The sequence below is a fragment of the Lactuca virosa genome, chromosome 9 (genome assembly GCF_052849685.1).
Source record: "Lactuca virosa cultivar CGN04683 chromosome 9, Lactuca_virosa_CGN04683_v6, whole genome shotgun sequence".
Taxonomy (NCBI): Eukaryota; Viridiplantae; Streptophyta; class Magnoliopsida; order Asterales; family Asteraceae; genus Lactuca; species Lactuca virosa.
The window spans coordinates 193,704,863-193,719,891 of NC_136434.1; the positions used below are offsets into that span (position 1 = coordinate 193,704,863).

Sequence of the window (15,029 nt, forward strand, 5' to 3'; positions counted from 1 at the left end):
ACAAATAAATTGAGTGGGTCAGCTTGGGAAACCTAGTGAGTACACATCGATCCTCATGATATATACAATTTCATCTTATATAAACAATGTTACCCCACCCCATCGATCCTCATGACGACACGATCTATCCTCTTGGATCTAAAATTAACATCTTTACCTAATCCATACTCCCGGATTTGGTATGTCTAATCCATACTCTCGGATCAATAACTATGCCCATTCCATACTCTCGGACTAGGGACAATTGACTATGTATAATCCATGCTCCCGGATTAATGACAATTAACTATGTCCTCTCCATCCTCTCGGACTAAGGACAAACGACTATGTCTAATCCATGCTCTCGGATCAATGACAAGTTTTAAAGTTCTACCCTCCGTGTATACCTCACTCGTACTCATAAGGAGATACTACCCAATATTCCTCTTAATTAATTTAGGTTTACTCTGTATCCTAAATCATCATATATTATCAGATATGCTCATAACACGTATTTAAGGCAATATAAAATATTTCACACACAAACATATATTTAATACTTTAATCAATACTTGTATTAAAATCATGTTCATGAAAGGGACTATGCACTCACTTGTTAAAGTGATGATTCCAAACTCGGACAGCGTTTCGCTTCGAACAATTTTATTTCCTTCGACGAAACCTAGTATCATTACCACAAGATTTTAGTCTAATATTTATTGCGACTATTTACGAGCGATATTGTTTTATAAGTGTTAAACAATACTTTTCAACCAATATGTACAGACAAGGGGCAGACATGAAACACCGGAGGGCAGGACCATTTTGGCATTATAGCACTTCTGAAATCCAACAACCCTGTGTGGCCCTTCAAACCAGATTCCCCCGTACCGCGAGTAGTTAAAAGATATTATAATAACACTTTGTATATTTAATTTTATAATACATATATTGTTTATGAATTCATAATAACGATACTCAACTTAAACATAAGTTATCCTTAAAGTATGATAAACATAACTTACTTATAAGAGGGTTTGGCTAGGACCCAGGCTCTGCGGGAGACGAACTTCTGAGCCGAAAGCTCTTCTTCTCGGAGCCTTCTGGCGCTCCGCGACTCACTTCTAACACCTAGGAGGTGTTAGAGAAAAGCTTAGAATGTTTGGGAGTAACTGGGAGAAGAGAAGTGGTGAGGTGCGAACGCGGGGAGTTCCCTTTCTGAACGCTGCGCGTTCCCATGCCACGTGTCACCATCTGGTGGCAAGGTGTGGGGAAGAAGTAGTGGCTCAGGTTGCGCCATGTGTCACTTGCAGATTACTCCAAAAACTAATTATCTTCTAAAATCCGTAAAGTTCGCATATGAGCTCCATTTTTGACATTATTTATATCCACGCGTAGGTATCGACGGGATCTACAACTTTTGTTTAGACTCCGTTGGCTAATTTTGACTTTATTTTTAAAGTTATATTTTAACACACTTAGACAATTAAAATCCGTTAAAAAATCATAACTTTGTCACCCGACGTCCGTTTTCGAGTGTCATTATATCGTTGAGCTCCATTTAATGAGATCTTCAATTCTCATTTAGGTTGTGTCGGCTAAAAATCGATCGATCTAAAATTCTATTTCTGGGTTGTATACTGTTACGCTAAATCTTAGAAAAATCATAACTTCATCAAATGAAGTCAGATTTGGACGTTCTTTTTTGGTACGTTCTCGGATTAACATATACTACGAATTTCGTTTAGATTGCTAAGGATAAAAAGTATTTTGTCAAAAATTCATTTTTTACGTTATGCGGTGCCATGCCGGTTTAGCCGTAAAACTTCGACGGGTCATAGCTTCTTCGTTATAACTCGAATTTCAGCATTCTTTATATGTACGGAACCTTTGTGATGTGTAATATAACTTGATTAAGATTATTTATTATAAATAATCTTTTATCAAAAAGTAATTTTTGACGCTTATTGTCTTTAAATTGATTATACCAAAAATCTCAATTTTTTGTCCTCTATTAATTAACATCAACAACGATTCAAAAAAATCTCGATCAGTTCAGATTCACACTGTGAATCTAAACAGTAGCATTTCAATTTTAATATTCACAATGTGAATCTAACTTACTACATCAACTCTTTGATCATTTACAATTAATTTAATGAAATTTACATATGAATCGAAATATATTTTCGTGTAATTTTATAATATTTTAACGTATTGATTTCTAATAAATCAGTTTTGTAAAATCAACAAATGGATTTATTCAAATTGTGAATATTAGGGTTGAACATATTAACCGAAAAACCGAACCATAAAAAAATTAATCGATATAAGCGAACCATTACTAAAAGATATGGTTCGGTTTCTAATTTTGATTAACCGAATACGTATGGTTCGGTTATGGTTTGCATCTAAAACTGAACCATTATAAATCGAACCGAACCAATAATATTACTAAATATTTTTAATATACTATAATATTAAATATATGGTATATAATTATATAAGAAATTGAAAATGTAAAAGATAATTGTTTGGAGTTAGATATGATAAGTAATCTTTTATCAATACAATTATATATACACAATCATTCACTTTTTATAACGATAGACTTTACGTTTTTTTTACATTTTATAGAAAATTATTTTTATTTTTATGTCATCTTTGACCATTTTGGTTAACTGATATTAACCATTAACCGAATAAATCCGTTAACCAAAACCAATATTAACCGCTACCAATGGTTATCGAAATACATTAACCAATTAAAATGGTTATGCTTCGGTTTTGACCAAAAATTGAACCAAACCGCCCCATACACACCCAAAAATTGAATATGAACTGTATATAATTTAGTTTTCAGAATTCACAATGTGAATCCGACCTACTATTATTCACATTGTGAATCTGAGCAGATTCACAATATGAATCTGAGTAGCTTTGCAATGTGAATCTGAACATATTCACAATGTAAATTTGAACTAAAAATTCCTTTTTTTACATCAATATGAATCTCTGTTTAAAAAGTACCAAAAAAATATGAATTTTGATATATTTATAAAAAAATTTCAATAAAAAATAGACCTTAACTTTTCAAAAAACAAAGATATTAAGTGAGTTTTATTTTAAAAATCATTTTTTGTATATCAATAGGAATCTTTATGGAAAGAGGACGAAAAATCATGAACAATGGTGTATTCGTTTTTTTTTTCGTTAAAAAGGTGGCCTAAAAAAGTAAATGAAAAAAAGGAAGTGAGTTTTGTTATAATCCAGTGCATGTGCGTCCATTATAAAAATCTAAAACTCTTCCCTTTGTCGTTGATTGTTTTAAATACAATTTAAATTGGTTCATTGGTTCCTTAATCAAAAATATTCTCTATTGAACTTATATATATATATATATATATATATATATATATATATATATATATATATATATATATATATATATATATATATATATATATATATTCTAGTTAATTTAGAAGGAATACCCTAATAAAAATTTCCGGTTTCACCCCTGCATACGTAGACTCGGAAAACCAAACACATTATAACAAATTTCATCTAATAACTTTTAAAAAATAAATTAAACTGAAGGAGGCAAGAATCATTTAACTAATTTCAAGATATTTTTGCAAGATATGACATAACTGTTGGAGTAGGTGTCTAAGCTCATAACTATAATTGGTATATACTTGAATTGATAGCAACATAGTCCTTTTGGGTTGCCCTCATAACTAGCAACTAGACAAGATGACTTTTGGAGAGAGGTTGAATTTATTTGAATCATAAATTGAAATAAGTGATTTACTAATGTATTATGAAAATAATATATTACTTAGAAATCATATTATTTACTTAATATTTAATCAGAAATTAATTGGAATTAAATTTGGGATTAAAAAAATTAATTAAAAGTGCAGGGGTTGTTTGAAAATTTATTAGTAGTTGAGGAAAGAGGCTCTAGAACCTCCCTAGAAAGTTTTGGACCAAAACTTCTAGGAAGTCCCTAGAATTTTCGTTCAAGGGGTCTTGGATAGGGATTCTTGGGCTGCTTGGTCTTTAAGCTAAGGAATTAGGGTTTCCCCCTAAACTCTACCTTTGGCTCTAAGCTACCTCACTATGTTAGGAGCCTAACCCCTTCACAATTTCGGCCACCTGAAACCCTAAGAAGAGCAGCCGAAATTTCAATCTCCGTCCTTCTTTCTCCTCTCTCATCCTCTTGTCAAGTTTGGGTGTGATCTACTATAGGTGTGACACTTGTGACACTTACTCTCAAAGTTCAAGAACACTAGGAATTCATTGTTATTACAATATAACAATTAAGGTATGTATTCTAACCCTAGTTTTATGATTTTCGAAAATAGTATATACCTCCTAGGGTTTTCCATTTGATGTTCATTAGTTGTATGTTGAATTAGAGAAAACAAAGATCCAAGATTAGGGTTGCATGCACACATAGGAATTTTGTTTGTTATGCTCAAAACTCATCAGTGGTATTAGAGCCTTGGTTTGTTTTCTATTGAATTGAATGCAATTGTTTGAATTTAATCAATTAGGGTTTATGGCAAATAAACCCTTTGGACTTAGGGTTTTCGCAATTAGGGTTTCCTAACCCTAGATTTCGAAATTTTGGAAAAAGGTTTTAACCCTTTCCCTTGTCCTACAAGTTTCAAAAATTAGGGTTCCTTAACCCTCTTGTCGAAATATGGCAAGGATTGAAATCCTTGCCTTCCTCCCCAAGACTTGTCATTTTTTAAAATTAGGATTTCATGATAGGGTTTTCTTATTTTTGGTAATTATCTCTTTATGTGATTAATTGGATAATTATAAAATTTGAAAGATCCCTCCCATGTTTTTCGAAAATTAGGGGGAGAGGATTAGGTTAAATTATTTTGATTAATTTAATTGGATAATCCTCAATTGGTTTAATAAATTAATTAAATGTTTAATTAATAGATAATTATTAAATCAAATTCTTTTAAATTTAAATTAAATTGTTTTAATATCGAAATTTAAAAGGATTATAAAACCCTAGTATTTTGAAATGTTTAAAATACACCTTATATTATATTTAAAATAAATGTTTAATATTTACTATATGTATAAGACAAGTCAGTCGAACCGCTAGTACGTCTCATTCACGAAGCTGATCTATAAGGGGAGTTTACGGAAGCGACCTATAAAATGACAGTCATTGGGTATCCATGCTTACCCACACTCTCTTGATTTGTGGAGGGTCGTTAGCCGAACGGGTTTGATAGGACAAATAATTCTCATTAACAAGAATAATGAAATTATTAAGTAACTAAATGTTTTTATAAAATTCCCAATCTTAGTTACTTTAGGAAAAATGTGAATTTAATGCTAATCCATGAAATTACACATTACACTTTATATAAGTCATTAGTGGAGCGTGTGTGGTTAACCGGCACATTAATATGGACTAATAAAGGGTGGCAATGGGTGTCTCGTAAATTATCATTGATTAATGGAGCGTGTGTGGCTAACCGGCACATTGATTACATGATAAATGACATCGAGAGTACCAAGCTAATTTGCACAGATATTCACATCTTGTTTGTGATCCTCGGTATCCCAGTCACAAATGGAAGAGCATAATCGAGATTAAATATGTCATTGAATAGTTCAATGAATCTTAAAAGATCTAGGAATTTCATTAAAAAAACCTAATTCGTTTAAATTTCGTTTTTCGCGGTGAAATTGGTAAATCGTCATTTACCTACCTTTACTTATTTCACAATTAGATTATGACATCCCTTTTCTAAGTTGTGAAATATCTAGTTGGATCCTAGCCTTAATATTTCATTTGGGTGTTATATTGAGGATTACTCCTATCTAACCTAAAACTTGTCCTTCTCCTTTTTCAGATGTCAACTCCCAATAATGCTTCTGGTTCCTCCTCCAACAACAACTTCACGCTTTTGAACATCTGCTCGAGAGTTACCTTTGATGGCACAAATTATAATGATTGGATGCGTAACATCAAGATGGCTCAACGTTTTGAGGAAAAGGAATATGTGCTCGAAAAGGAACTTCTCGAGATCGATGAAACCCAAGCTACTGCCGCAGAACTAGCTGAGTATAGGAAGCACTACAATGATGCAACCAAAGTGGCATGCATCATGGTGTTTACTATGACTCCTGCGCTCCAAAGGTTCTACGAGGATTACTGGCCATACGACATGAACAAGGACTTGTAACGAGCTCGTCAAGAAAAGTATGAGGTAGTAAAGTCCTCCATCACTAGCAAGATGAAAGATAGAGAGTCCGCCAGTAGCTACCTTTAAAGAATGCAACGATACGTGGAGCGCTTGCTAAAGCTTAATGTGAACTTTGATGACTAATTTGATATTGATATAGTCTTACACTCATTGCCCAATTGTTATGATCAGTTTATCCTAACTTATCATCTGAACAACCAAGAGACCACATTAGCTCAACTTCAGAACCTCCTGCGAACTACTGAAGTAGGAATGAAAGGAAAAAGTGTTGCCTCCACCCCTCCTGTTGCTCTTATCTTGGCCATTGGGCAAGGAAAGGGGAAGAAGAGGAAAGGTCCTCCTAAACAAAATTGGAAGGGAAAGTCTCAAGTTGGGTCCTCAAGCAATGGACCCAAAGAAAAAGCCAGTTATGACGCTCCTCCCACCTCTGATCCTAAAGAGGCTACTTGCTTTTACTGCCATGAGAAAGGGCATTGGAAACGAAGCTGCCCTAAGTACTTGCAAGACATAAAGGATGGCAAGGTGAAGCCAACCTCGACATGTATTCACACTATCTTGTATAAAAACTCATCTTCTTATCATTCCTGGCTCCTTGATATAGGATGTGGTTTTCACATTTGTTCTGATTTGCAGGGGCTAAGAAAAGTGAGGATGTGGAGCATAGGAAAATGAACTTTATCAGGGGCAATAGGAGATTGTCACATGTTACCAAGATTGGAGTTTATAACTTAGTGCTTAGTAGTGGGTTGTATTTAGATTTGAATAATTGTTGCTACTCGTCAGAGATGACATGAAACATCATTTCATTTCATGATTTATATAAACAAGGTTTTAGATATTCTTTTAATAATGAGAATGGATCTATTTCTGCTTTTAAAAATGGTGTATTTTATTTTGAAGCTTTACCTTGTGATGACGTGTATGAAACTGTGATGGTTATAGACAATTTAGGTAATAGTGTTTTACAAATTGATTCGTCTGATGGTTTAGACAAAGGATGTTTCTGGCATTGTCGTCTTGTACATGTCAACAAGAAACGCATTGCCCAACTCCAAAAGGATGGAGTGTTGGAATCGTTTGACTTAAGGTCGGATGATACGTGCAAATCTTGTTTACTTGGAAATATGACAAAATCACCTTTCACTGGTTCTTATGAAAGGGGTGAAGGATTGTTGGATCTCATACACACAAATGTTGTGGGCCCTTCAGATCCACCACAAGGGATGCAAATCGATTCTATGCGACTTTTACTAATGATTATAGTAGATATCGCTATATCTACTTAATCAAGCATAAGTCAGAAACCTTTGAAAAGTTCAAAGAGTTCAAACAAGAAGTCAAGAATCAATTGGACAGGAAGATCAAGATGCTCAGATCCCATAGAGGTTGTGAGTATCTTAGTATCGAATTCCACGACTACCTCAAGGAATGTGGAATAATTTCACAATTGACACCTCCTAGGACACCACAACTTAATGGTGTGGTTGAGATGCATAATCAGACCTTGTTGGATATGGTTCATTCCATGATGAGTCAAGCTTCACTTCCAATCTCATTTTGGGGGTATGCCTTAGAGACTGCCGCCCACATTCTTAATCTTGTCCCAATCAAGAAGGTTGCCAAAACACCTCACGAGATGTGGACGGGGAAGGTTCCCTCGTTAGCTTTTGTTAGACGAGAGACTCACGACAAGCTTGAACCTTGAAGTAAGAGATGCATTTTCATCAGTTACGCACATAAGTCTTTTGGATATTTGTTCTACATACCTAGTGACAACGTGGTCTTTGTAGCGCGAAGGGGAGTCTTTAGCGAGAGAGAAATTATATGCAAAGAGGACAGTGGGAGTCCAATTGTTCTTGAAGAAATTCAAGAGTCAAACGATGAAGGAACCTCTGGAAATGCTATGGCTCAACCTGAGGAAGAAATTCCAGTTGAACCAATTGATGAGTCACTACCTCTTAGACGTTCCAACAGTGTTAAAATGTCACATGAGTTTTATGGTTTCCATATTACTACAGATGGTGATATGTTTATCAGTGACAGTACACTGGTAAATTTGGATGAACCTTCTAACTACAAGGAAGCTATGGCGGGCCCTGAGTCTTCCAAGTGGAAAGAGGCAATGGACAGCGAGATCAAGTCCATGTATGACAATCAAATTTGGAATTTGGTTGACAATGTACCAGGTCGTAGGACAGTTGGGTGCAAATGGATCTTCAAGAAGAAGACCGACATGGATGGAAAGGTGCACACTTTCAAGGCTCGATTGGTTGTGAAGGGCATTACTCAAATCCCAGGGGTTGACTATGATGAGACCTTCTCACCATTGACTAAGATTAAATATATTAGGGTGATGCTACCCATAGCTGCGTTTCATGACCATGAAATTTGGCAGATGGATGTCAAAACTGTTTTCCTTAATGGGAAGTTGGCAGACGATGTTTACATTAATCAACCAGAGGGTTTTGTGGATGCTAAGTACCCCAATAGAGTGTGTAAGCTTGAGAAATCAATCTATTGATTGAAGCAAACTTCTTGCAGATGGAATCTTTGCTTTGACAAGAAAGTTAAAGAGTTTGGCTTCTCTAGAAGTGAAGATGAATCTTGTGTATATGTCAAAGCTAGTGGGAGTACAATGACCTTCCTGGTATTATATGTTGATGACATACTTCTCATTGGAAATGACATTCCAACTTTGCAAGAAGTTAAGTCTTGTTTGGAAAGTGTTTCGCTATGAAGGATCTAGGAGAGGCTGCCTATATTCTAGGGATAAGAATTTTGAGAAACAGGAGTAAAATACTAATTGGACTTAGTTAAAGTACATATTTGGATAAAGTGTTACAACGTTTTAGCATAGAGAATTCCAAGAAAGGAGAGTTTCCTATCGAGAGTAATACCAAACTGAGTAAGACTCAGAGTCCGAGTACTGATGCAGAGATATCATAAATGAACCGAGTTCCATATGCTTCCAACGTTGGAACGATCATGCTACGACATGTACTCGCCCTGATGTGGCTTTTTCTTTGAGCATGGTTAGTCGATATCAGGGAAATCCAAGTAGAGTTCATTGGATAGCGGTCAAAAATATTCTTAAGTATCTACGAATAACTAAGGAATGGGTCCTTGTGCTTCGTGGTAGTGATGACTTGAGAGTAACTAGGTATAGTGACACCAACTTTCAGATAGACAGAGACGACTTCCGTTCTCAATCTGGTTGGGTGTTTACCCTTAATGGAGGAGAGTAAGGGGCTGATTGTTAGGATCTGAATTATTAAGATCTAGATTTTTAAGAGATCGGAATTTTTAAGAGGGTCTGAATTTTTAAGATCTGAATTTTTAACATACTGTTTGGTTGGAACTTCTGAATTTTTGTGCTAAACTATAAAATGACCATTTTATCATTCTGTATTAATTTTTGTTGAATTCAATATTATGTTTTATAAATAAATAACCAAATCAACTTCTTAAATAATTATAAAAATAAATATAAACACCATATAAAATCTAAATTAAACATAAATAAAAAAATTAACACAAATCCAAATCAAACATAAATATTTTTAAATTGAAAAAATCATAATAAATACATGTTAAAAAAATCACTCCACCCTCTAAACCTTAGGATCTTTAAATTACCATATATTTCCATATTCTTCTCCCCTGCAAATATAATTGTAGCTACATATTACATCTCAATTTCATGAATTGAGCAGATAAACAAACAATTTCATCATATGTGGAAGAGATAAACAAACAATTTCAGCAAACAAACGATTTAGTAGCAAACGAACGTTTTCAGCAGAAAATAATAAGAAAATCAGCCATTTCATCATGATTTCACGCCATATTTTCTTCAATTTATTCATCAGCAAAAAGGCACAAGGAACCAGGAGCTATGATTTGTGACGATGTGCACCAAAGATGTGTTGTGTGATGGAATCGATTTCAAAGCCAGAGAAGAAAAGCTTACTGAGTTACCAGGCGTTGGAGTGGTGGCCCTGGCAGAGGAAAGCAAGTGTCCGGAGGTGGGGTTCGATGAGTAACCGAAGAAAAAGCACGTACCTTGATCGAAGACGACAACGAGGAAGGAGCAAGCGGAGGCGGCAGCGGCGGTCGGAGTGCGAGGGGAAGAAGGAGGCGGCGACGGCGGTCGGAGTACGAGGGGAAGAAGGAGGCGGCGATCTGCGTGGAGAGGGGGGAGGATAATGAAGTGGTTATGGCTTCAAGAAAAATAGGATATGTGTGTATGAGAAAAGGAGGAGGTGTGCTTTATCAAGGGGCATACATGTCTTTCTTTCTTTTTCAGATACGGGTAGATATCTGAATTTTTAAGAGGTAATTTTTCAATTAAGAGGTTTTTTATAAGAGGCTACCAAACATGGTATATCTGAATTTTTAAGAGGTAGCCTCTTAATTTTTCAATTAAGAGGTAAACAAACAGCCCCTAACTTGGAAAAGTTCCAAACAGGAGATCGTGGCTGATTCTACCAATGAATCAAAGTACATAGCAGCGAGCGAAGCATAAAAGGAGGATATATGGTTGAAGAACTTCATCGGAGACCTTGGATTTGTGCTAGCCATAAGGGAGCCAATAGAGATATTTTGTGATAAGGAAGGAGTGGTTGCCTTGACAAAGGAACCATGAGATCATGGTAGATCAAGACATATCGACAGAAAATACCATTTTATCATACATAAAGTAGAAGAAGGACACCTCGTCGTGAAGAGGTGTCATCAGAAGAGAATCATGCAGATCCTCTCACAAAGGGTCTGAGTAGGATTAAGCACATTCAGCATGCAAGGAGCATTTGTCTGAAAGATGATATTAGTTTTAGTAGTTTGATAGATATTTAGAAACTTGTAACAAAGTAAATGTAATTGACTTTTGATGATTAAATAATAGAGAATTATTTATGAGTACTGTTTACTGTCATTTGTCACTTGTTTATTATTGTGTTTCATTTTGCATGTTTTACTTCTCGAATAATTGGATTATTCAAAACATCCACATTCAATCATACTTTTGGAAGTAAGTAATGAATCAAGACTATCATGAATTGGATTGTATATTGTCTAAAGAGTTTTAGACATGGAAATCGATTTGTTGCAATATTCATGAGTACTTTTGAAATGGAGAATTTAAGTATTGGATTAACCCACTATCAGAGAATTACTTCATGGAATTTATCACGAGTAATTCTAAGACGATAATATCTTATAATCTTTAAACGGAGATATATGAGTTGTTGTTTACGAGTTGGTTGTGCATTGATGATACATAAACGCATCAGTAACTTAATGTCATAAAACGTATTGTTGTGCATGATTTGATGAGTAAATAGTGCAAACATATAAGTCAAAGTTTATCTATTCCTTTTTTCCTAACGGGAAAAGCGATATCTTGGGCCCCTTGATGATTTGGTGTTGACTTATAGTGTCGGGCCTAACCATGACTAAATTGATGCGTTCGATTAGTAGTTCTTTGTCATTACAAATCGGAAATCAGGAAACAAAGTATTGGGCAATGAGGTTGAATCTGTTCCATGCCGTTTGTCCACATGATATCTTGCAGAACGGAGGATTATATGATCACTTATATTAGGACATGTAACTTACTAGGTCAGAGTTCGTCAGCAGCTTTGAGAGCTACAATTTGCTAATCAATTTTTGAAATTATACTAGCAAATATAGTTATTAGACTTATCCAAGTGGGAGACTGTTGGATTAGGTGTCTAAGCCCATAACTATAATTGGTATATACTTGAATTGATAGTAGCACAGTTCTTTTGGGTTGCCCTCATAACTAGCAACAAGACAAGATGACTTTTGGAGAGAGGTTGAATTTATTATTTGAATAAGAAATTGAAATAAATGATTTATTAATGTATTATGAAAATATATATTAATTAGAAACCAAATTATTTAGTTAATATTTAATTACAAATTAATTGGAAATAATTTTGGGATTAAAAGAATTAATTAAAAGTGTAGGGGTTGTTTGGGAATTTATTGATAGTTGAGGAAAGAGGCTCTAGAACCTCCGTAGAAAGGCTTGGATGAAAACTTCTTGGAAAAACCTAGAATTTTCGTCCAAGGGGTATTGGATAGGGATTCTTCGGTTGCTTGGTCCTTAAGCTAAGGAATTAGGGTTTCCGCGTAAAACCCTAGCTTTGGCTCTAAGCTACCTCACTATATAAAGAGCCTAACCCCTTCACAATTTCGGCCACCTGAAACCCTCAGAAGAGCAGCCGAAATTTCAAGCTCCCTCCTCTTATCTCCTCTCTCATCCTCTTGCCAAGTTTGGGTGTGATCTACTAGAGGTGTGACACTTGTGACACTTGCTCTCAAAGTTCAAGAACACTAGGAATTCATTGTTATTACAATATAATAATTAAGGTATGTATTCTAACCCTAGTTTTATGATTTTCGAAAATAGTATATACCTCCTAGGGTTTTCCATTAGATGTTTATTAGTTGTATGTTCAATTATAGAAAACATAGATCCAAGATTAGGGTTGCATGCACAAATAGGAATTTTGTTTGTTATGCCCAAAACCCATCAATAATGACTAATTGTTCTGAAATTTTGCTAGGCTCGTTTGATATTTATTTAGTCTAGTTACCTATTTGAAAGCTTTAAACAATTCTTGATGAGCGCAATAGATTTATGGCCAAATGGCATAAAAAGCCTCGAGTTTGTCTAAAATGTTTGGTTTAACCCCTGGCCACAATTTACGTCTAGAAAAACCGGGTAGTTGTCCAATTTGTGTCGTAATTTCCCTATTTCCTGATAAACATGTTTGTAATCGGTGACTCTCACTTAATTAGGAGGCCACGTGCCCATAACCACAGTGAGCGGGAAGACGGATCAACCGCTTCCCCTCATTTACCCTGTATCACCCTCTATTACTCATCATGCTAAATTAATTGTGACCCTAATTTACTCACACCCAAAATTACTCTCAAATTGAAACGGAGGCAACGTCACTGAACACCAAAAGCAATTGGATTTCTCAACGAAGGTGATGGATTTCTCAGACGATGTCTTCAAAGATGTTTTTGGTGGTTTGTACGAGCCATTCACATGCCTAAATGAGATGGATTTCGAGCTTATCTATATGGATTATGAACCTCGGAACGAAATTCTTTCTCCTCTGAACAAATGTAAGGATTCTTTTCTGAATGTACTTCTTAGTGATGATAATCAACGCAATTCTAGCATAGCTAAGGAGGTTAGAGCACAAGTTTATCATGCTGGTGCCTGGAAAAGTGATGAAGAGGTTGTCGAAGAAAGAGCGAAAGTAAAGAAGAAGCACATAATTCATGATCCAAATACAAGATGGAATCTTATGGAACCCAAGTTAGGTGACAGTTTTGAGTCTATGGCAGAACTAAAATTTTGTATGCAAAACTATGCAGTGGCAAACGGATATGGGATGTATTATGATAAATGTGGCAGCACAAGGTTTGTAGTGAGATGTGGAAAGAGGGGTCAGGATATGGAGAAGGAGAATTCATGTCCTTTTAGACTGTATGCAGGGTGGATGTACAATGATAAAACAGTTCAAGTAAAAAGTTTGGTACAGATTCATGTATGTGGTAGAAAGTTGAAATTTGGAGCCATGGTTACGCCTGAATGGACAGGCAGACATTACATTACTGAGATTGCCAACAAACCCAAGTTCAAACTTAGGGATATGATAGTTGATATCAAGCTGATGTACAAGTGTGTAGTGTCCATTAGTCAAGTTCGTAGGGCTAGAGCATGGGCCAAAGAATTACTTGAAGGCAAACTGACAGAGCATTACACTAGGATCTGGGATTATGCAAATGAGCTGAGAAGATCCAATCAAGGTTCATCATGCTTTATTGGTATTTCTAGGCCTTCTAACAATCCAGATGATAAGAACTACTTCCATAGATTCTACATAGGGTTCAAGGCATTGACTGAAGGATGGAAAAGAAGGTGTAGAAAAGTCATTGGGTTGGATGGATGTTTTCTCAAGGGTCATATAAAGGGTGAATTGTTGACAGCAATTGGAAGAGATGCCAATAACCAGGTGTACCCAATAGCTTGGGCTATTTTGGATGTTGAAAATAAAGATAATTAGACATGGTTTGTTGAGTTTCTTAGGGATGATCTGGACATTGGCAGGGGCAATGGCTTGGTGATCATATCAGATCAGCACAAGGTACGAACCCTATTCTATTGTTTATTTCATATAATATTTATGCTGATGATTTTGTAACATGTTATTATAGGGTTTAATTGAAGCTGTTAGGGATGTAGTGCCTGATGTTGAGCACAGGCAGTGTGCTAGGCACATTTATGCCAACTTTGGGAAAGCTTTTACTAGATTAGAGTTCAAGAAGTTGTTTTGGGGGTGCATCAATCAGCTGTGTTGAATTTGATTTTATGAGGTACATGTAAAGGATAAAGGGGTTCAGTCCATCCACATACAAGTACCTGATGTCAAAACAGCCCAAAACTTGGTGTAGGGCTTATTTTGGTATAGGTTATGCATGTGAAGCTGTTGAAAATGGATTGTCTAAGTGTTTCAACTCCATTATAGTGGATGCTAGAAAAAACCCTTAATCACCATGCTTGAAGAAATCAGGATCTATGCAATGGATAAGTGTGCATACATGAATGAGGAAAGTGCTAAATGGACAGGTGCAATTTTTCCAACTATCATAAGGAAAATGAAGTTTTTTGGGAAGAACATGAGGTATGTTCTTACTTTTTTCCATGTCAACTAGTTTTTTTCATCAACTCTTATATTACTTTAACTTTTACTTGTG

The 15,029-nt window shown here is 35.4% G+C and overlaps 1 protein-coding gene across 1 annotated transcript; it reads left to right on the top strand.

Annotated features, from left to right (window-relative positions):
- Positions 1-13,252: 13,252 nt before the first annotated feature.
- On the top strand, positions 13,253-14,338 carry LOC145140154 (uncharacterized). Its single transcript, XM_079073743.1, has one exon. It carries the CDS (start codon positions 13,253-13,255, stop codon positions 14,336-14,338), a length of 1,086 nt encoding a protein of 361 aa, XP_078929869.1.
- Positions 14,339-15,029: the final 691 nt, after the last annotated feature.